General features: G+C 45.9%; 3 protein-coding genes across 11 annotated transcripts in view; 1 reads left to right on the forward strand and 2 right to left on the reverse strand.

Annotated features, from left to right (window-relative positions):
* ANKRD27 (ankyrin repeat domain 27) overlaps positions 1-23664 on the forward strand; it is an 85524-nt gene that overhangs the window by 7610 nt on the left and 54250 nt on the right. For 3 of the 9 annotated variants that reach the window (XM_081510449.1, XM_081510453.1, XM_081510451.1), the window contains exon 1: positions 20417-20849. The exons of 3 other annotated variants lie outside the window; for them this stretch is intronic. The gene's annotated coding sequence lies outside the window, so the exon portion shown is untranslated. Of the gene's footprint in view, positions 1-20416; positions 20850-23664 lie in introns of those variants that run through there. 3 more of the 9 variants (XM_081510450.1, XM_081510454.1, XM_081510452.1) reach the window with 1 other exon arrangement.
* On the reverse strand, positions 714-8716 carry NUDT19 (nudix hydrolase 19). Its single transcript, XM_081510464.1, has 3 exons — positions 7880-8716; positions 2589-2796; positions 714-1690 (listed from the first exon to the last, which is right to left on the reverse strand). Exons 1-3 carry the CDS (start codon positions 8591-8593, stop codon positions 1467-1469), a joined length of 1146 nt encoding a protein of 381 aa, XP_081366590.1. The 5' UTR covers positions 8594-8716; the 3' UTR covers positions 714-1466.
* RGS9BP (regulator of G protein signaling 9 binding protein) lies at positions 13571-19788 on the reverse strand. Its single transcript, XM_081510466.1, has one exon. The coding sequence runs from the start codon at positions 19334-19336 to the stop codon at positions 18623-18625; it is 714 nt and encodes a 237-aa protein (XP_081366592.1). The 5' UTR covers positions 19337-19788; the 3' UTR covers positions 13571-18622.

Genomic DNA, 23664 nt, shown 5'->3' on the forward strand with positions numbered 1-23664 from the left:
TTTCACCTGATGTATACTGCATATAAGTTAAATAAGCAGGGTGACTATATACAGCCTTGACATAATCCTTTCCCAATTTTGAACCAGTAAGTTGTTCCACATCTGGTTCTAACTGCTACTTCTTGACCCGCATACAGGTTTCTCAGGAGACAGGTCAGGTGGTCTGGTATTCCCATCTCTTGAAGAATTGTCCACAGTTTGTTGTGATCCACATAGTCAAAGGCTATTGTGGAATCGATGATGCAGATGTTTTTCTGGAATTCCCTTGCTTTCTCTATGATCCAATGAATGTTGGCAATTTGATCTCTTGTTCCTCTGCCTTTTCTAAACCCAGCTTGTACATCTGAAAGTTCTCAATTCACACTGCTGAAGCCTAGCTTGAAGGATTTTGAGCATAACCTTACTAGCATGTGAAATAAGTGCAATTATACGGTAGTTTCTACATTCTTTGGCACTGCCCTTCTTTGGGATTGGAATGAAAACTGACCTTTTTCCAGTCCTGGGTCCACTGCTGAATTTTCCAAACTTGCTGACATACTGAGTGCAGCACTTTAAGAGAATCATCTTTTAGGATTTTAAATACCTCAGCTGGAATTCCATCACCTCCAGCTTTGTTTGTAGTAATGCTTCATTTATCAATACTTTTTATGAAAAGTGAAATTCAATGTATTTATACAATGCATAATATAGTCAAAGATCTGAAATAGAACTGGTTTCTTAACCATTTCCCATCTTTAATCAATTAAGATTATTCTTCTTAAGAGGAGGTGAAAAAATTACCCATATTAAAAACACTGATAATACATACTATTAATAAGCACAATTAAATGATGAATAGTTCTACATCTCTCTAATAACCTCTTTGTATTCTGTCAAGTAGAACTCCAAAGTAAAAATTATGGCTTCTGTCATGGCTTCATGTTTCTTTACAACAATCACTAAAGTAATTTCCAATTTGGTAAACTAATAACTTATGCCATTTAGTTTTAATGGAATTACATCTTAATCATCAAGCTAAAGTCATAAGAAAATAATGACACCGTCACTGGAAGGTTATCTCAGTCTTCTGTTCACCATATGTCTCATCCGACACCCTTAAATTAATTCCAGCAGAAAGTCTAAGGAATTAATGGATCAAACTCCTAGCATATAAAGTAGTATGCTAATATAGTTAAAAGACAATACAGTAGAACATCTTATTTAAACTTTTGATAACAGGACAACACAGAAGTGGAAATCTCTGTAAAATTTTTTTCTCTTTTTGGTAACAAAACATTAATACCTAGTACTGGTGTGGTACTATAAGGTTTAAAGAATAAAAGAACAGAGCTACACAATACACTTGAGATAGGAAAGACTGTCCTAGAACTTACAGGAACAATGCTCCTTAAGGTCCAGGCACATCTAGTCAACCCTCAGGTTTTCACTAGAACTACAAGCTGGCCAGCTTATAAAGAAGCTCTTCTCTACAGACGGCTCTTACCCACTACAAAGCTCTTAGGATAAACGTGTTTATACTTTGGCAGAACTGTCACATGGAGGCTATAACCTGTAAAATCTCCACAACTGTGGGAATTACGAAACACTATTCGGTGAAATTTCTTGCCTTCGTTCATGATTTCTTCAGTCTTTTTTTCAGTGGACATACAGTTTTCTAAAAAGTTTGAATCTTCTAAGTACATCTCATCTCCTGAAAAATAACAGTTTACCTTTAGCATTATTTTATAAAACCTTCCAATATGTTAGTATTTATTTTTATTCATTTCATGTGTTTGGAACTGATATAGCTGTTTAATAATCAGAACTTTTTGAGTTTACCTCACTATATTTCTTATAGTTTCCTCACTATATTTCTCGTGTTTTGAATATCCCACCTAACCTCCCCAGTTCCCCATTTTCTAGCCAAGACTTTTCTTTGGGCACATAAACATTTATAACTGGTACTTTTTCATCCTGAACTATGACTTTTTATACTAATTCAAGACTCTCTTTATTTCTTTCAATATAACGTTCACCTTGATATCCATATGATTTTGGTGTTTCAATGTGGGCTGCTACAATCATTTTAAGGTTAAATTAGAGACATTATCATTTACACATCAAAACTGCTAAGCTGTCCCACTGCAGGATGAGTAACGAATATTATCACAATTTTGAGAAGTGAGACAAGCAGCCATAAGTAAGAGAGGTCAGAAACCTCTGCTGTAAGCTGCCACAAAACTTCTGTCCTGTACTAACCCAGCAATAACTGACCACCAACAAAACTCTCTTTCAATCAAATAAGTATAATGTACAAGTTTTCATAATTCAAACTTAAAAGGTAAAAAAAGTGAGATAATATTCAAGAAAGAACTCTTGCCAATGTCTAGGAAATATATTTACATAAGTGTGTGTAAAGTAATATATCCAGAATTTCTGGTTATAATAAAAACTATGAATATCTTATAGAACTTGACCTTATCTAATTAGTTCCACTGCAGCGTATAAAACATAGATTGTAATCCATGTGTCCGTGTGGGAGAATTTGCCATACAGCCCAGAGCATTAAATGGGAATGTCAACAAGAGCATTGGTAAACACGGATTTACCTGGTAAAAGGAGGATCTTCCCATCAGCAGTTAACAACATGATCGGCATCCATCTTTCGGTCCCTTCTGATTCACGATCCAGAGAAAATTTGTGCAAGTCAGAGAGAGAGGCAAAGTTTCCTAGTCTACATATTTCGTAGAATTGTGGGGGTGCAAGGAAAATTTCCTTTGATATGAGGCTTTCAATTGCCTCTGATGGAGACGACCACTGTGGAAGACAAAAGTAGAGTTTCCTAAGGTTTACCTCCAGACAATGCAAGATTTGAGATCCTTGGATCAGGACTTAAGATCTAACTGAAAAAAATGTAAAATTAATTCATTAATGTATCTTGCTAGATTCCTCTGAGACAACAAGGAAAGATTCAGTGAAGAAAGCTGGGTCGATCCCCTTCAGAGGTTAATTATTAGGACATGGATCCTGAGAACTAGTAAATAAGCCAGGGTAGATCACAACAGGTTGAACTGGGAGCGTTGTTCAGCATAAAAGGCAGGAGATGCTAAGAAGGCAAGGAGGTTCTGATCACTTTCAAAGGAAGAATGAATTATAAATTCATGGCAGCAGATTGAGAACTTAGTGCCCATTCATTCCTCCCATAAAAGGGTACCTTGGTTAGGCAATAAGGACATGCTTATGGGCAAGACAAAGCTCTCTCAGGCCTAGTAGGGCCTTCAGCAAACAAAATGTAGCATGGTACATGTAGCATGGTACATGAAGGTAAAGAGTCAGGAGCAAGAGAAGCTTTCAGAAAGGTCAAGAGGCATGACTCAGTCTATTGTCCCAGGAGTGAAATAACTGCATTATATTAACCAGACAGCACTTAACATAAGTGGCCTCACTGCTGTGCCCTCTTTCCCAAGTCTTCCTTCCTTCCACATTTAGATAAAAAGAGCTGATTCAATTAATATGAAATAACTCCAAAAGGTCTTTCTTTCTTTAACTGCTTTACTGCTAAATATCCACATACACTGGGAAAACTGACCCTCTCATCCAAAACCAGGGAGTTGAAATTGATTGCCTTGAATACTATAGGCCAACAATTTACAAGCTTATATGAGAAACCTGAGAAATTTGTTAAATCTTCACTGTATGGAGCCCAGCAATCTATGTTTAATAAGCATCCTAGATTCTTCTGAAGTTGGCCAAGGCTACGTTTTGAAAAACAAAGCTTTGGTCTTAAAGGACCACCCAATCTCTAAGGTATGCTTTGTCAGTTCCATGACAGTTCAATGGTAACAATGACGATAAAGGGTTAAACAACAGGCATTAACTCAATTCAACCTGTTCAGGTCAGTCCAGACCATAGGCTAAAATAATCTTAATTAACTTATTGTTTATTGGTTATTTGTTACTAGTAGAACACTGCCCAAAATACTTTACATACTTTCCAATCCTTAATTACTGCAGATGGTGACTGCAGCCATTAAAAGACGCTTACTCCTTGGAAGAAAAGCTATGGCCAACCCAGAGAGCATATTAAAAAGCTGAGGCATTACTTTTTGACAAACGTCCATCTAGTTAAAGCTATAGTTTTTCCAGTAGTCATGTATGGATGTGAGAGTTGGACTATAAAGAAAGGTGAGAGCCAAAGAATTGATGCTTTTGAACTATGGTGTTGGAGAAGACTCTTGAGATCCCTTGGACTGCAAGGAGATCCAACCAGTCCATCCTAAAGGAAATCAGTCCTCAATATTCATTGGAGGGAGTGATGCTGAAGCTGAAACTCCAATACTTTGGCCACCTGATGCGAAGAACTGACTCATTTGAAAAGACCCTGATGCTAGGAAAGATTGAAGGCAGGAGGAGAAGGGGACGACAGAGGATGAGATGGTTAGATGGCATCACCGACTTGATGGACATGAGTTTGAGTAAGCTCCAGGAGTTGGTGATGGACAGGGAGGCCTGGCATGCTACAATCCATGGGGTCGCAAAGAGTTGGACACAAGCGAGTGACTGAACTGAACTTCCTGACAGGAAAAGTCCTACACCTTTAAAAAAAAAAAGACAAAATCCAGTACTCAACTGAAAATCACAACATTCAACATTCCATCAAAAACTGGGCTTCCTATGGTGGCTCAGTGGTGAAGAATCTACCTACCAATGCAGGAGACTTGTGTTCAAACCCTGACCTGGGAAAATTGCCTAGAGAAGGAAATGGCAACCCACTTCAGTATTCTTGCCTGGGAAATCCCATGAACAGGGGAGCCTAGTGGGCTACAGTCCATGGGGTTGCAAGGAAGTCGGACACAACTAAGTGACTGAACAACAATGACAATAAACAACTACAAGATCTCAGCAGAAAAATGTGACCCATAACCAGAATAAAAATCAGGCAATAAAAACAGACCCAGAAATTATAGAGATGATGGAATTGGCAGAAAAGGACATTAAAAATCACTGTTACAAGTATGTTCCATTGGCTCAAAGATGTAAAGGAAAATATCAACATGAGAGAAGTAGGAAATGTTTTTTAAAAAAATAAATGGAACTTCTAGAGAAGAAAATTACACTGGATGATATTTACAGCAAATTTGGTACTATATATACACAGAGAAAATTTGAAAATATAGCCATAAGTCTATTCAGAATAAAGCATAGAGGAAAAAAGTTTAAAAAAAATGAACAAGGCATCAGGGACCCACAAAAAATTATCAGGTAGTCTAACATACATGTAATTGGAGTCTCAGAAAATAGGGGGAGGTGAAAAATATTTGAAGAAACAAATAATTATTAACAAAACAAAAAGAAAACTATGCACATCATAATCAAATTACTGAATACAAATAATTACACAGAAAATACTTAAAGTAGGCATATATATCAAAACCAAAAATACAAACACGTTATGTACAGAGGAACAGAGTTAATATCAAACTTTTCTAAAAGATGATGAACGTGCACTAAATTTATTGTGGTAATTATGTTACGGTATATGTAAGTCAAACCATCATGCTGTCACCTTAAACTTACACAATGCGCTGTGCTAAGTCGCTTCAGTTGTGTCCAACTCTTTGCAACCCTATGGACTATAGCCTGCCAGCCTACTCTGTCCACGGGGATTCTCCAGGCAAGAATACTGGAATGGGTTGCCATGCTCTTCTCCAGGAGATCTTGCCAACACAAGGATCGAATCTTTGTCCCTTATGTCTCCCACATTGGCAGGAGGGTCCTTTACCACTAGTGCCACCAGCTGTATGTCAGTTATATCTCAATAAAACTGGAGGAAAAAAAAGCAGATTTCTCACCAGAAGATCATGCAAACTGGAAACTAATGAAGTAACATCTTTAAGTACTGGCAGCAAAACAAAACAAAAACTCATACTGTTAACCTATATAGAATTCTATATCCACACGAAATAGCTTTCAAAAATAAAAGCAAAATATTTTCAGACAAACAAAATTTAGAAGATTCACTGTCAGAAGAACTGAAATTCAAGACCTCTTAGAGGAAGTTCTTTAGGTAGAAAGATACCAGATGTAGATTTAAATCTACACAAACGAATGAAGAGTGCAAAGAACACAAATGCAGGTAGACATAAAAGACATTTCCCCCTCATTTGCACAGTCTCAACATATTAACTGCTTAAAGCAAAAGCAATCACTGTATTGCAGAGTTTATAGTAGAAATAAAAGTCAAATATATGACAACAAAAGCATACACGACAGGAGGGGAGAAATGGAAATATATTCTTTTTTGGTTCTAATACTAGACATGAAGTGAGAGATGTACTGCAAATCCTAAAGCAACCACAAAGAGTACAGTTAATTAGGCAATAATGGAGATAAAGAGTCCAAAAAATACTCAAATAATCCAAAAGAAGTCAAGAAAAGAAGAAAAACAGTGCAAAGAATAGAAGGGATAGATTAAAAAAACAGGAAGATACTAGATTTGAGAATAACACTGAATGTAAATGATCTAAACACTCAATTGAAAGGCAGAAACTATCATAATGGATAAAAAGTAAGACTATATGCTGCCTACAATAAACATACTTTAAATATAAAGATACAGGTTAAAAGTAAAAAATGGAGGATGATATACTATGCTATTGCTAATTAAATGGAAGACTGAGCAGCTACATCACTATCCGATAATAAACTTCAGATTTCAGAATAAGGAACATTGTCAGGGATAAAGAAGGCTGGTTCATCATAATCAAAGACTAGATCGAACAAGCTTGAATAGTCTTATGCAACACCTTACAAAGGAGCTTCAAAATAACCGAAGCAAAACCTGGCAGAACTGAGAAGAGAACAAGACAAACCGGCAATCACTCGTTAACAATGTCAACAACCTTTTCTCAGAAAGTGACATCGCTCAGTCGTGTCTGACTCTTTGCCACCCCACGGACTGTAGCCTACCAGGCTCCTCCATCCATGGGATTTTCCAGGCAAGAGTACTGGAGTGGGTTGCCATTTTCTTCTCCAGGGGATCTTCCCAACCCAGGGATCGAACCGGGGTCTCCCGCATTGTAGGCAGACGCTTTACTGTCTGAGCTACCAGGGAAGTCATCTGGAAGACCTAAAAAGACGGAAATGGCAACCCACTCCAGTACTCTTGCCTGGAAAATTCCATGTACAGAGGAGCCTTGTAGGCTACAGTCCAGGGGGTCGCAAAGAGTCGGACACGACTGAGCGACTTCACTTCACTTCAAAGACACTAAGAACTAACTTAACCTAATTGACATTTTAAAATACACTCCATCAAATACAGCAGAAAACACATTCTTTTTCAGGTGCAGAGTAATCACTCACCAAGGCAGGCCATATTTGTAGCCAAAAGTGAAAGTCGCTCAGTCGTGTCCGACTCTTTGCGACCCCACGGACTATACAGTCCATGGAATGCTCCAGGCCAGAATACTGGAGTGGGTAGCCTTTCCCCAACAAGTCTCAAATGAAAACGTTTCCAATAAAGTTTAAAAGACTGAACTACGAAGACACAAACGGCTGCGGGGTCGAAATGAGTGAAAGCGCGGCAACTGCTCAGGAAGGAGCACTAGCAGAACTCCTGGGATCTCCGCCGGCCGCCAGCTGGAGAAACCGCGTGGGGAGACATCGTCGAACCCCTGGAACTGTGAAGCGAGAAAAGCAGAAAACAGTTCACCAGTGTCACAGCTTTGGCCGGCTGGGCCGGGGTCAGGACCGCGTGGGTCCCAGGCCCGCTCAGTAGCTAAGTGGCTATTACGGCCCTGAGGCGGCCTACTGGAAGGTCCCGGGGGGCCTGGGCCGCCTGCCGGGGTCGTCATTCTCTAGCTCCTGTGGGTCCCCACTCTGGGCCGGGAGGACGCCCTACCTGGCAGCCCACCACCTCCACTAAGTCGGGGAAGACCGGCGGCGGCTCGTTCAGGCAGCACAGGAAGAAGGTGGTCTCGAAGCGGCGGCCGCCGGGGCGTACGAAGGGCGTGATCCAGCAGTTCCACTCGCGCAGCGCCCAGATGTCCGGAGTGCAGTCGAGGTGAGCGCACAGGCTCAGGAAGTGCTGCGGGTCCCGGCGGACGCGGGCGCGCCAGTCGGCCAAGGCGGGCGGCGACGCGAGGGCGCAGCCCGGCGCCTGATCAGGGGGCCCGGGGCCGCGGGGCCGCAGCAGCAGCACGCCCGCCTCCTCGAATACCTCGCGGATGGCGCAGATGCGGAAGGCGATGTCATCCGGAAGGGCCGCCGCGTCCTCGTCCACGGCTCCCGGCCGGACGACGGGCAGCACCGGGAAGGAGGCGCGCTGGGGCGGCTCCGGACCCAGGCCAAAACGGGGCGGCCCGTGGTGCGGCGCGAAGAGGCGCAGCCAGTCGGTCGAGCGGTCTGCCGCCTCCAGCACCCCACCCGGGAAGACATGCGCCAGGGGCAAGAAGCCTTGGCTCGCGGAGCGCTGCATCAGCAGCAGCCGGAATCCCTCGGCGGGTGGCTGGGGCCTCGATGGGGCGGCGGGGACCGGGCGCGTCCAGCCTGCCGCCAGCACTAAGGTGGCTGCCCGCCTCCAGCGGCTTGGGCCCGGTCGCACCAGGGAACTCATGGCGGGCGGCGGCGGCGCGCGCTTTCCGGGCTCGGGGTTCTGGTGCGACTGGAGCTCTCCCGGGACGTGAGCATGGAAGCTGGCGTCTTGCTAAGTGAACTCTCGGCGCGCCCAGGGCAATCTGGGAACCCGGGCTGTTTGGCCTCGCTGGTGACTGCCTGTAAGGAGGGTGTGGTGCCGACGCAGAGAAGCTCCGCCTCAAATGCCCGTGTTCCCAGCCAGGTCACTCTCGCGGGGCAAAGGCTGTCACAGCCACGTGCTAGGAGGGGCTCTTCTTCCTCACCCAGGACACGTGGACTAGAGCAGGAATGCTTAGGGTCGCATAATGACTGTCGAGGTGAAAGTGCGATGCAAACCTAGGCCTGGTGACATCTACCTGATCAAATGAAACAGGAGAACTAAGACTTTCTCAATTAAACCAGGAATCGGTAAGAGGGTATGTTTCCTTTGGCGGAGGGTGGGAGGCGGTAAAAGAGGATCCAGGGGGTAGATGTCGGAGCTTTGCAAACTGACATGAACCCCAGCAATGAGAAACTGACGGATGAACCAGATACCAAAATACAAATTTCATACTGCACAGTCTGTGAAAAGTGCTCCTTGAATCCCAGGACAAACCCCTGCCTTGTGATCTGGGACACCTTTTATTGTCAAGGGCACCTGGGACTACCTTAAGCATTTTAGGTCATTTGATAATTTCCTCTTTCATGAAAAGTGAAAGTGTTAGTCATTCAGTTTCTTTGTGACCCCATGGACTATAGCCTACCAGGCTCTTCTGTCCGTGGAATTTTTCAGGCAAGAATACTGGAGTGGGTTGCCATTTGCTTCTCCAGGGGATCTTCCCCACCCAGGTATGGAACCCAGGTCTCCCCCAATGCAGGCAGTTTCTTTACCACTGAGCCACTGGGGAACAGTTTCTCCTACAACTGCTATTATAGTTGATCACACATTTGTTATGTTTTTGGATGAGTATATAGACCATGGGCTTCCCAGGTGGCGCTAGTGGTAAAAAGCCTGCCTGCCAGTGCAGAAGGCATAAGAGACATGGGTTTCATCCCGGGTAGGGAAGATCCCCTGGAGGAGGGCACGGCAACCCACTCCAGTATTCTTGCCTGGAGAATCCCATGGACAGAGGATCCTGACAGGCTAGTCCATAGGGTTGTATAGTGTCAGACACAACTGAAGTGACTTAGCACAGAACACTTACAGACCATACTCATTGAGCCTCATTTTCAAATTATCATTCTAATGTGGGATATTTCCTGGGAGAGAATCCAGAGATGGCACCAGCTGTATTTAGGTTGGTTTTTTCGGTAAGGTCATTTTCTAAAGGTGCAAATACATGTATACTGACCACATCCCAGAAACAGGACCACAGGTTTCGAAGAGCACGCACAGGGCGGGGGAGCACACGTATCCTGGCAGACTGGGGTTAGGGGAGGTGGCGTCTGCCAGATTCCATCCATCTCAAGTCCCTTCATAGTCCACAGCTGGGGACCTTTCCCATCTGTTTTCCCACTGCATTCGGCTGTCTGCTCTGAGACAATCATTTCACAATCTATTGTAGAGATCAGGGTGTGCCCTGGAGCCTATGTTTTTACCAGTCCCCAACCATCCAGGTGATTTCAGTGCTTTGAGCCAGGGGAAGCCGTAAACGGTGGTGACATGATTACGTTTGTATCTTCAAAGGTCACACTGACAACAGCATGATGACTCAATTGGATGGGGCTGTTCTGGAACCCCATGGAATGTGCTGGGGAAGCAATAATGAGGGTCTGAACTAGGAGAGTGGCTGTGAAGAGGGGGAGAGGTGGGGAGAGGGGATGATTTATTAGAGAGTATTTAGGAGGTAGAACTGTTGAATATGCAGAGCAAGGGAGAGGAAGGAATTAAAGTTTTATCTTGGGAGATTGGAAACTCAATAGCTTCAAACAGTAAGCATTTATTATCTCACAGTTCCTGTGGATCAAGAGCATCTTAGCTGAGTGATTCTGTCTCAGTATCCCCCATGAGACTGTGGTCAGCATGTCAGCCAGGATTTGATTAGGGGCTGGGGGATCCATTTCTACAGTGGCTCACTCATATGACTTGGCTAGAGGCCTCAGTTCCTCACCACACTGGCCTCTCCACAGGGCTGCCTGGATGTCTTCAAGACTTACTTGGTAATCAATGATTCAGAAGAGAGGAGGGAAGAAGTCATGATGCCTTTCCTGACTTAGCCACAGAAGTCACACTCCACCTATTGTTACACTGGTCAGCTCTATTCCATATGGGAGGGGATCACATAAAAACACCAGGAGGTAAGGGATCATTTGTGGTCATCTTGGAGGCTAGCTACAACAGTGGATAAAAAACCTTCTAAGCATTAGGAGAAAAAAGGTAAATTCCTCTATAGTCTGACTCAAAATCTAGACGCATAAGTGAAAAGATTGATCGGCTTGACACTCCATGCATATTTATAACTTTATTATGACAACAGATACCATAAGTAAGTCCAAGATGTAATAAACTGAGAAAATTAACTCTGTTGCATTTCACAAAGAATTGAGAGAAAAAATGGAGAAGAAAAAAAACCTCAAGGGACTTCCCTACTGCTCCAGTGGTTGGGACCACCAAGTGGTCCGCCTTCCAAGGCAATGGACTCATGTTCAGTCCCTGGTCCAGGAAACTAACACCCTACATACCACAGAGCAACTAAGCCCTCATGCTATCTATACCTAGAGAGAAGCCTGTGTGCTGCAACTAAGACCCAAAGCAGCCAAATAGGTAAATATTAAGAAAGAAAGAAAAAACCTCCAATTGTGTAATGGGCAAGAGATATGGAAAGACAGTTTACTGTGATCTATTTATTTAAGGTCGCACATGCAGCAAGTGTTGGAATGTCTCCAGGCCTATCGGCATGTCTCCCGGGTGCCCTGCCGGGCACTGTTCTGCCAGGACCACAGTGTTCTACCCCAGGCCTGACACTATGTATACACAACCATCCCATTAGAGTTGGCAGTTACCATGTGGCACTTGATCACAAGAGATGAGTCGCTGTTTATGACAATGGTTGCTTACTTTAGAGAAGGATGCTTGACTCTCGGTTCTTATGTTTCACTTGTCTGGTCCTCCCCAGCTATCTTTATGATAATAAATGTCCTCATTTGATTTATCATGACTGGCATGATCCTGAAAGAAAAAAAAAAAGAAAGACTTCCCAAACATGTCATGCTGTTTCTTACCCATAGCTATCTACTTCAGTGAGCTGTTTGTTATTTATCAAGTTTTTCCAAGGAAGGAGAAAGGAAAAGCCTCGGCGTGGCAAGCCATGGAGAGGTGACTTCGGCTTGGAGAATCAGTAGGGGGCAGGAGAGTGTGTTCAGGCTGCCTGGAAATGAAGACATGTCATTGCGGTTAAATGAGATTCACCTCTGAATGACTGGCACCATCCAGTGCACCAAGAATCACCACGTAAAAATGATTGCTCAGAATGTTTTTTGAGAAGAGTATTTAAAAGGTTCGTTTTCTCAAAAATCCATCGATTCCATTTAGGCGACATTCTGGAAAAGGCAACACTGGAGGGACAGAAATCAGATCAGTGGTTGCCAGATTCGAGGATGAGAGGAAAGGATCGCCTACAGAGGACAGGAGGGAACTTTAGGGTGGTAATGAAAACATTCTATATCTTGGTTGCAGTGGTGATTACATGGTTGTATATATTTGCCAGAACTCAAAACTGCATGTCTCAAAAGGGTGAGTGTTACTCTATTAAAATTATACCTTAATAAATTTCAGTCTAAAAATGTACAGATTCCAACTTCTAGATAACCTAAATTTCCTTCTATAAACTTGACCGTTTTATTACATACCTCTCTCATTTGACTCTTTTATCAAGTTTTAGTTTTCAGATTGGTTTGTAGCAGATTTCACCTAAATTATAGGAAGTTAGTATTTTCATATGTATTGATTCTTCTGCCCAGTCATTCCATTTTAGACAGGCAATATTTATGGAGCCTTGTGCCAGAAAAAAATCTTACCTCAATATGACTATGGGCCTTCCCTGGTGGTCTAGTGGTTAAGAATCTGCCTGCCAATGCAGAGACCACTGGTTTGATCCCTGGTCCAGGAAGACCCCACATGCCTTGGAGCACCTAAGGCCTTGTGCCACAACCGCTGAGCCTGAGTGCTGCGACTACTGAAGCCCATGCGCCTGGAGCCTGTGTTCCACAAGAAGAGAAGTCACTGCAATGAGAAGCCCACCTCCTGAGGAAGCGTAGCCCCTGCTCTGGAGCCCCTGCTCAGGAGAAAGCCCACACAGCAACGAAGACTTAGCACTGTCAATACCCCATGAAGTCTTTGTCATCATTGTTGTCCTCGGTTGCCTCTGACTCTTTTGTGACCCCACGGGCTATAGCCCACCAGGCTCCTCTGTTCATGGGATTTTTCCCACAATAATACTGGAGTAGGTTGCCATTTCCTCCTCCAGGGGATCTTCCCTACCCAGGGACTGAGCCTGTGTCTCCTGCATTGGCAGATGGATTCCCCACTGAGTCTCCTGGGAATCCCACCCTATGAAGTATACCCTATTATTACTCCCGTTGTAAGGATATGGAAATTGAGGTCAGGGAGATTAATGAACATCTTCAATAAGAATGGATCAGAATTCAGGGGTACCCCAGATTCTGTAATCAGTGTTCCTAATCTTGATGCTATTGTCTTGATAATACATTTTAAAACATGCTTCTGTGTGCACCCATGGCTGACTCATATATGGCAAAAACCACCACAATATTGTAAAGTAATTATCCTCCAATCAAAATTAATTAATTTAAGAAAAAACATGCTTCTGATTCCCTGTGGGTAAAATTCTAAAAGTTCTGCTTTGCCTGTTTGTGGCTCCTGGTGGGGTAGGGGTGTGTGTTCTGAAATCATTTCTCATTAAAATTGAGACCCTAACTGTTAAAATTTATATTTTAATAACTAACATTTTCTAGAAGATAAGAGCATTCAAACTTTATTGTAAAAACAATATAACAATATTAAAAACAAAATATATTGAAAAAATACCATTTATAATCCCACCAAACATTAACAAACATTTTCATTTATGTATATTTCTTCATAGATCTTCTCTATGTGCCTGACACATACCTACAAAAAAAAGACATTCAGATTTGCTTTCTGGGGACTTGGTCCAGTCCATGCTCCCAATGCAGGGGGCCTGAGTTCCATCCCTGGTCAGGGAACTAGATCCCACATGCTGCAACTAAGAGTTTGCATGCTGCAATTAAAGATCCTGCATGCCACATCCTGAATGCCACAACTAAGACCGAGCACAACCAAATAAATATTTTAAAAATTGCTTTCCTGACAACAGCATGTTAAAAGGACTCTTAAAAATTATTTTGTCAACAGGAGTTTTCATTTGGCTTATTAACATTTGTCATATAAGCCTTAAAGTTATAACATTCTAAATTCAAACCCCAGAGAAGAAGGATGCTGAAGATCTCACAGTACTGCAATGAAAACACCCAGAATCCTCTTTGGAGTGAAATGAAAATAAATAAATACAAGAGAGGAACGCTTTTACATAAATCTGTCCTGTGCTCATGGACGCAGGGCATGTAGTCAGTTCCTGCACCTTTGGTCAGTTCCTAAGAGCTAAAGGAACAGTATTCGAACATGACTCTGATCTATGTTGACCACAGTCAAATATTGTTCATATGGAGATCTACTGTTCTTCCTGGATTCCAACTTATATGAAAAGAGTATGATTGTATTGTAGAAAAACACCTGGAGATTTATAATCCTGGCATCCTTCTGAACATCTCTTTATGTAATGAAATCTGTGAAGTATAAATATGTTGACCAGGAAATTCACTTCAATTTAAATGTACATGAAGAAGATTAAGAATAACTTAAAATATCATAATAGTTGATAGCTGAATCATTTGAGGGTGCCTTTTCCAACAAAGTTACGAATGCTACATTTATCTTCCTGCATTGCAGGTGGATTCTTTACCAGCTGAGCCACAAGTTAAGCCCCTTTAAATTATTAATAACCATTTTAGTTAGAAGCATCATTCAAACAGTAGACACAAAGCCTTTTACTTCCAACTAGGCTCTGATGCCACATACAAAACAATCCATGCTGTGCTAGTTTCTCAGCATCATGTAGGCAATGCCATTACAGTTCTGAGGGGTCAGGGCAGTTACAGAAAAGGATTCTCCAAGACTCCATGACAAACTATGGGATTTCACATCTGTAATTTACCAGAATCAGTTTAGGTTGCTGGGTAAAACCAAGTGTTTAATAAACACTAGGCTTTCTTGGATTTAGAGTCTGAATTTAAAATTCTAATCTAAATACTATAAATAAGGAGCATTTTTACACACGTGCAATGGACTAAAATCACAGTAAGCTTAGTTCGTTCTGACTTTTAAAATTCATATGGAAGTTTACCACCAGACTAAGTTTAGACAAACTGTAAGATGCCATTTCAATATTCACGAAAACCAAAAATAACAACCCCTCTCCACCCACCCCCCTAAAAAAAGCCCCAAACAAAATAACTCTTCCCTGTCTAACTGTATTCTGTTAAATGTTTTTGAGTTCACCAGTCAGGACCCTCCGATTTCACAGATGAGGGAAGGGAGACACAGGGAAGTCAGTGACTTGTCTGAGGTACTTGGAGAGAAAGGCAGAGCCCTGCCCATTGCAGCTGGTCTGGCCTTGTAGGAGGAGGCACTCCCCAAAGGAATACAGAAGTCAGTCCTACAGCACTTCTATTTCTGAGGCTTCCTTACAGGCTCACACTTTGGGGCTTGCACCCTTAACAAACACTCATTACAGAACAGAAAACTGCATCCTAAAAATCAACTGTCTAGCTAAAAAAAAAAACGTTATGAGTGTGCATGTTGAAAAAAATGCAGCATGATCAGGGTTCTCATGCAACCCGGAACCCTCGTCAACCCAAACTGCTTTTCAGTCATTGGACATCATGCATCTCTTATGCAGCTTACTGTAAACCTTAGGCAAATCATGAATTTTATGCTCTAATTTGACTTGCCAAAAATATTTTCCCTTGTAGCATTTAAAAGCATACATTCTTTGAGTACATAAAAAAGAATTTGCCAGGCATTTCTTCTTCTATAAACATTGTTCTGTTTTTTCTTTCTAATAGGAATAGTTGAAAGTTCCCATGACAAGTGTCTTGACATTATGAGTTCTTGTCATTTCAGTATCAGATAAAGCTGTGCTATTTTCCCAAAAGAGAAGCCAGGTATATTTTCTCTTACAGGTATTTAGCATACAATAGATTTATCAATATAATAGCACTTAATTTTTGAGGTAAAGACCTATCCTTTCACTTGTACCTTTAATTTAGCAAAGTTGACTCTAACACTGACTGTACCCTATATACCCTCTATTAAATATTTGTAATTTTTAATCACTTGTATCGTGGTATAAGATCATACCAAATGTTTTAAGAAAATGAATGACTTTAATATCCAACGTCTAAATTGAATCAGGCTTCTACCAGAAAATAATCTCTTGAATTACACAGAGAAATGAGATCAGGGAGATATCGTTATAGGGCAGCCTATTGCTCAAGCAGATTTTGTTTGCATCATAGAGCAAAAAGTTCTATTAGGCAGTGTTACAACTCCAAATAATGCCAAATATTATGAATATTTAACAAAGAGGTGTTTAGGTTAACAGAGCCACAGGATAAATACGTTCATTCTAATTCGACTTTTTGGGTGGGTGTACAGTACTTTATCACTGATTTCAGTGAACAGTGGACTCTTAGAACCAGGTACACATATGATTGCACGTGTAAGTAAATACTCAAGGATCTGTCAAGTGGATGGTAAGAGTGAAAATAAAGACATTTGCTTGTTCCAATGGCCCTCTATGGATTACACAACTTCTACACTTGAACTTAGCCAAAAGGCTGAGAAGTGATGACTACACAGCTTCTAACGGGTTGTTTCTTTAGCAGATTCTGATGAATCGTGAACCAAAACACCTTCATAAGAACAAAGGGTCACAATTTTATAGATCAAAGAATATACTTAGAGCTTGGTTTTTAGGGATATTTTCCAACACTGGGTCACAATATGCCCCAGCCTGAGAGACACGAGGTGACAGAGAGTCCATGCTGTGTCCCAGGTGGATGAGAAAGAGAAGAGTTAGAAAACTTCCTAGGTCATTTATGAAGGTATCCTGGGAAGGCAGGTGTAAAAAAAAATTGACATGGCCCAATTCAGATTCACCCAGACTGCATGAAGCAGAAGGAGTTCCTTTTATTAGTTATTGTTGCAGAACTCTTACTCAGTTTAAGATTTTGGGGATCTTTTAAAACCATTATCACAGAAACACACAAACAGGTCCTGTGGTTTAACTCTCTGTGTGTTGAGGAGTGGGACTGGGTGAGGGAGGCTGGGAGGGTAGTCCATAGGACTGAGCTATTGGTACTGATATTTACTTTTGACCCTCAGCCCTTCAAACTGTCCTGTGAAACACTGCCCATTTCCTCCTCCTGGTCCCCTTTCTCCCCTCTGGGGTAAAAAGGGGAAAAAAAAAAAATTCTTATCACTTTTCTGCTGCCAAATCAGTCTCTGGGTTTTATTCCAAATTATCTTTAGAGTTAAATGCATCTGTTTTCTCAGTCTTTCTTCCCCAACAATGCTCTCTCTGAACCACAGGTGGGGAATTGGTAGCACCGCTCAGGCAAATTCCAGCCTGGGACCTAGGGTGTTTTCCCCATTTCCTTATTTATTGCCACAAAGAGGCTAGGGCCACTTAACTTCTGTTGTCTATACCTGTGGTTCCAGTAGTTTATGCTATGGTCTCCTGCCTTAAGAAGACAAATTTTCAAAATAAATGGAGTTGTTTGTTTAGCAATCTAAGTATATAAGTAAAGACACCATGTATGACTCATTGGCAACTGTATGAACTTGTGGCCAAATGTCTTTTACAAAAAATCAGCTTTGATAGTACACAATGTGGCATATGATTTATTTAAACAGAAGATTAAAAAAAAAAAAAATCTCCTTAATTTTGAAGTTAAAGCTGTTACGTTCTAACCCAGTCTCAGGGCTGATTGGCTCAAACCTCTGTGCCCAGTGATGTCACTTGACCCTCTCAGGGGGTGTCCACGTCAGGGAGTTGTGCAGCTCCCTCCAAAGCCAGCTCTCCTACTGGCTAGCAAGCAAATTCCAAGGGATAGATAGGATTAAGGGCTCCAAAGAGGATTCCCCAGCCCTCCCCCAAAGGAGGATCAAAAACTCTGGTCTAGTTCTGGAACAAAAATAAGCCCCAGTCAAGGAGAAAGTGCCTGTTTGGATAGACTGCGTCCCTTCCCAAAGCTTGTGTCCCACCCAGGGAGTCATTTTCGGTAGGCAAGCAGGTGCAGAAGTGTGTAATCCTGCCCTATAAGAACACAAGTTGCGTGAACTTCTATTTGCACACTCTTCTAAGCTTAGGCCCCAAAGGATGAAGGTAATAAAAACTGCTCATATCTTATTACCATTTGCTTTCTTGTTCCAGGAAACAAAACCAACACACACAAACACAAAACAGCCCCCTCACCCCACACTTAATTTCACCCCCTCTTCTTTCCAAACTTCCTCTCTCCGAGAATGGGAATCACCAGCAGGGGTGGGGGCACCAAGCTCAGCCTCAGTGTAAACACGCCCCAGCAGCACAGGCGGTAACGTACTAACGCTGAGGAATCTCAGGTCACTGTGAACGGTTTTCTATTAATAGGGGATAAAGCTCTTGCATACATTAGCGATAATACCCTGGTGGCCTGCGCAAAATTAACTCCTCCCGGGCCAGCAAGAGGGAAGCCACTTTCTGCCCAGGCAGATGTGTGCTTGAAACATGCGTACAAACATACACGTGTCACACACTGGGCTTTAGAACCGCTCCCCTTAAACATGCCAGATCCCATTCCCATCCCTAGTCCAGGCGGTTGCAGACGTTCTCCAGGGATGTCTCCGGAGAAGGGTTGGTGGAGGCGTGGGCCCGTCGGGTACGGGTCAGCTCAGCTTGGCCACGCACACCGCCAAGGCCACAGCCGCCAGCAGCACGGCGCTGAAGATGGTGGCGGCCTTGGCCTTGCTCAGGTCGCAGGGCCCAGTGCGCTGCTCCATCGACACGCCGCCCACCGAGGAGACGCCGGCACTGGCGCTGGACAGGAGCTCGGCACCTGCCGCCTGCCGGGCCTGCACCGTCCAGCGGGGCACGTTGACCTTCATCTCCATATCCTGGATCATTTCGCCCACCTGAAGGATCTCCCGCTCCAGCTGCTGCAGGTCTTCTACGTCGAAGTCGCCATGCGCCTCGTGCCGCAGGCTGCGGGCGCTCAGGGCGCGCGCCGCTACGCCGGTCGCGCCGCCTTCCACTCCTGTGCGCACCAGCGGCCGCCGCGGCGCCTGCAGCGGAAACTCAGTGCCCAGGGCCAGTGCACGCCGCATGTCGGCTTCCAACAGTTCCAGGCAGCCGGAGAAGGCCACCCAGAGGCGCTCGAATTCGGCGCGCTCCTCGGTGCCCAGGCTCCGGTCGCGCAGCGGGGCTGTCAGCCGGACGCGGATGGCCACCGCCAGCTCCTGCGCCTTCTGGCGCGTCTTCTGCAGCTCCTCTCGCAGGTTCTGCGAGTCTGCGGAGCCGCCGATGGTCAGCACCAGGTGGTGGTAGCATGCGGTCGCCTTGTTAAGCGCGTCCAGTAGAGCTTTGCACTCCTCCTTCGCCATGGCGCTGCTCTTCCGCGCAGCCCGGCCGCCTGCGCCCCTCTCACCTTTACCCACTCAGCGCAGCAGAATGCAGCCAGCCGCGACGGCGTTCCCCGGCCGGGCGGCCCGAGCACTCCTCATGGCCTGAGAGGAGCTTGGCGCTGCCGCTGCTGTCGACAGAGCCACTTAGGGTCCACGACATGCGCTTCCGCTGACCCGGCGCGGAGAGAGCCCTGTTAGCTGTTTGCCATTCCCTCATCCATCCTCCCTTGGTGCGCTCCTAGTCACACACCGAATCTCAGCGCAGCCCTCGCCTCCACGGTAGTACCTGCGGAGCCCATGTTGAGGTCCCCATCCTCCTCCCGTGCCGTCGCCAGAGCTAGCGGGCCGCTGAGCCGCTCGCTCCGAGCGCCTTAGCCGCTGACAAGGGCGGCCGGGTAGAGTTTCTTAGGATCCGCCCACCCCCGCCCTTCCTCGCCGGGCGCTCCCATCCCCTGGACCAGGGATAGGCGGGGCCCTGCGCGGGGAGGTCACGTGCAGGTCCCCCATCTCCCCCTCCTCTGCACCCCATTACAGTCTGGAGTATTAGCGCTCAGCAGATCCAATCATCCTCTGTTTTTGAGAAGGGGAAACTGAAGCTCAGATTTAGAAGGGGGGAGGGGGATCAAGATCACGCCACGTGCGTGTAGGTGATGGGGCTACAACCCAGGGGCTCTGACTCTTAGACCCAGCCAGCGACGGAAGTAATATGCTTCGTAGGACTGGACACCCCTGTCGTCCAAACCGCGTAGTAAAGGGCAATCTGCGGGGCGGTAAGGCTGCCGTATCTCCCCATCCTAGTCCAGCCCGCTTTCCAGCAACAGAGCTTGGACCCCACCCCTTGTGTCAGAGGCGTTTTTCGGCCCTGCCCCCTCCCGTTCCAGGCAGGCGCAGTCGATGGCTCTGGGCTGGTCCAGTCGGAGTAGGAAGTGTTGCACGCCGCCTGAGCCCCACCCCCGGCTGGGCGGGCTCAATGATTGCTCTGCGCACGCGTCACTCTGAATAAAGACAGCTTCTCATTGGCCTGACCAGAGTCCTGTGGGGTGCGACTCCGCCCAACGGGGATGGGCGGTGCAGCAGTTCTGCCGCGTTGGGGTGGTGGGCCCTGAGGTCTCTACCGAGGGGTCGGGAGGTGTGGGCGCCACTCCTGGAAGGGCGGGGAGTGAAACTATGTAGCCTTTAAGTAAGTGTCCTCCCTCCCGTCTCCTCCCGCGCCTCCCTTCCCTCGGGACGGCTGCGCCTCTGGGCCCAGAGGCCGGGCGGGGCCTCGGAGCGGAGAAGGGGGAGGGGCTCTTTCCTCGGCCGGCGCCCCAAGCTGGGCTGGCTGTCCCCGGGAGGCCCCCGAGGCCTGGGCCCATCGCGGAGTGGACTGCCGCGCTCGCGCTCTCCAGCTCGCGTCCGCAGCCTGGCTCGCTCTGCCCCTCGTGTATGTTTGCGGGTCGAGGGGTGGAGTTGGCGAAGAGTGCGCCCTCTGACCCCCGCGGCATCAGGACAGGTTAGCAGGTCTGGGATCCCGGGAGCTCAGACTTGGGGGCAGTAATAGGCAGGGCCGTCGCTCACGGGCTGGGTGGCTTCTGGGGTTTAAGAGAGGCCTGGCAGGGTGGGTGGAGGGGAGGCTGTGGATGGGAGGCTGTGGATGGGGGTGCGGATCCTCGAGTCGGGCTGTCGTGGTCCCCGCGGTGATGGAGGCGCTGGGGCGAGAGGAGGGAATCCCTGCTAGCCTGCCTCTCATGGGGCGGAGGTCTCCTCTTCCTGCTGGGTTAAGATTACTCCGGGAAAACTATGAAGCACCAAGCGGTGTTCTTGATTCTGGGTCTGTTCAGTTCTTTTCGTTGAAAATGGACTGCCCATTGGCGCGTGAGCAAGGCCGTGCGGCTCCGGCCGCCCCGGGAGGTGCTGGGGACGTGGGCGCTTGCGGTCGTGCAGGGCCACAGGGAGCATGTGGCGCGTCTTCCTTGAGAATTTAGGACATTCACGGAATGAGGCGCAGACGGAACTGTAGGGGACTCCTAGTTTGCCTTGGGAGCTGGAATTTTCCAAGTTTTGTAGGTTTCCGGAAGAGAGACCCCTATTTTGATTAAGTAATGCACCCTTCCACCAGTCCTAGAGAGGAGCAGCAGATGTTAGCAGGATATTTACATTTCCAGGCGCCCTGCCAGATTTGGTGTTGAGGCAGCCGCCCCTGCCCCCCACCCCGTCCAGAGCGCTGGGTTCAGGGATCTCTCACGCAGGAGTCTGTCCTTTAATTGGTTGTTTCAGTGGTGATACTGTGGCCCTTGGCCTTCTCAGCCACTTATGGGCCAAATGGGGCCTTGACAGAGGAAGAGTAGTTTTTAGGACAAAATGGGTAGAAGGGAGGAGAGCTTATCTCTTCCGGGAGCTTTATGGACAGCAGAAGGAGATGAAGCTGCAGAGGTGGGCAGGAGGCCAGGAATAAGAGGGCCTCAATGCCAAGCAGAGGAGTTGAGAGTGCATCTGATAGGGAGTGGAGTAGTCCTGCACAGGTCTCAGTGTTGGAAAGATCCTTGTCTTTCAGGTGGACAGGTTTTCGGTTGATCAAAGGGCAGGGCCTGAAGGCCTTGGGGGGAAATGCAGGATGGGAGCAGAAACAGGTCTCACAAGTCCTAGTGGCAGAAAAGGAGACGGGGCTCTGAAGCTGGGTGGACACCTGGGGTGAGTTCTCCTCACCTGGCCTTGTCACCTGCGATAATCCCACCTGGCAGCACTGCTGGGAGGGCAGCAGTAGTGTCCGCCTAGGGCCTGCACTCCAGGTCTTCATCGTGCCTCCTTGTGGCCCTTGGACTGTGTTGCTGTCATGAAGGCAGGTGCTGGGATTTTGTTCTACACGTCTATCTCTGTTAGTGTCTTTTGTTTTTCTTTTCAATGTGGACCTGATCATGGCCAGGCAGCAGTAAGCGGTGGCATGAAGTGAGGGCTTGATTTCCTAGCCAGGAATCGAACCTGGGTAGCCTGGATGAAAACCAGGACACCAGAACAGCAAGCGCTAGAGGCTAGAAGCTATTTTTCCCTGACCTCTGCCGCCAGTGAAAAACGCACTTCTCACGGAGCCAAAAATATAAATGCAGGTACAAAGTTTACTGCTAGAGACAAAGCATAACAAGTGGGAGAAAGCCCAGAGAAACTGTTTAGTTAAGACAGAAGCAAGACAGAGATGCACACCCGCAGAGGAAGGGTGTGGCCGTCCCCCCTTGTGAGGAGGGGCACAGAAAAGAGGCATTTGTCATTTATATAAGACGGTTCTTCCGATTTTAGTATGAAGCAAGCACAGGACAGTTCTTCAGGGTCTTTGTTTACCTTTAGCCAATTATCTGGTTTCTTTTTCCACACCTGACCTGCCCTAGGACCCTCCCCAACATGTGTGCAGAACTTTCTTCCAGAATGGATTCTGGCCCAGAGGCCTGTGGGATGCCCTTAACATCTCATATGGGGTGGTGCCCCCTCCTTTTTGACCCCCCAGGAGCCTTTCTGCACATGTGAAATGTCTCCCTTGGCCCAAGGATGGTAAATACCAGATCTTCTAACAGGATTTAGTCTCACTCTGCCCCTGCCATAAAAATGCCCAATGTCTGGTTATTTACCTGATTCCTGTTGCTGCTTTTTATATCGAGATGTAGATCTCACAATATAGACAGGAGTCTGGTCATAAATATGTCATCCAGGAGTTTGTCTCTTGCTTCAGGAAGTATAAACAGGGGGCTGGTGATAAATATCAGGCCTGGAGCTCATCTTCTTCCCACCCCAGGAGGTGTGAATAGGAGGCCAGTTGTAAATGCCTAGCCTGGAGCCCATTTGTCTCCTCCTCAGACAGTTTTTAAAGTCTTTATTGAATTTGTTACAATGTTGCCTCTGTTCTGTGTTTTTGATTTTTTCTGGCTCTGAGGCATGTGGTAGCTTAGCTCCCCAGCCAGGGATTGAACCTGCACCCCCCGCATTGGAAGGCAGCTTCTTAACCACTGGACCACCAGGGATACCACTGTTAGTGTTTGAGTCAGAGCTCTCCTGTTTATGAAGTGCCAGGGTTTGGTTGGTGTCCAGTAACTTCCTCATTCCCTAGAGGAGCTTGGGAATGTGACCACGTGGTGCTCGATACCAGGTCTAGAAAGGGTTCAGACCCAAACAGCCGGACACGGTTTGTCCTGAGGCTGCTTCCACATTGGAGAGAGCACTGAGAGGTGGTCCTTGGTGCTCCTGCCCTCCTGCCCAAGGGAGTTTGGTGCTAGTGGCTCCCCTGCATTTCCAGGGAACTAGGTGTGGAGTGGCATTCTGAGGGGTAGTTACGCTCTTCCAAA

Source organism: Giraffa tippelskirchi, chromosome 7 (genome assembly GCF_054371585.1).
Source record: "Giraffa tippelskirchi isolate mGirTip1 chromosome 7, T2T-mGirTip1v1.2.pri, whole genome shotgun sequence".
NCBI lineage: Eukaryota > Metazoa > Chordata > Mammalia > Artiodactyla > Giraffidae > Giraffa > Giraffa tippelskirchi.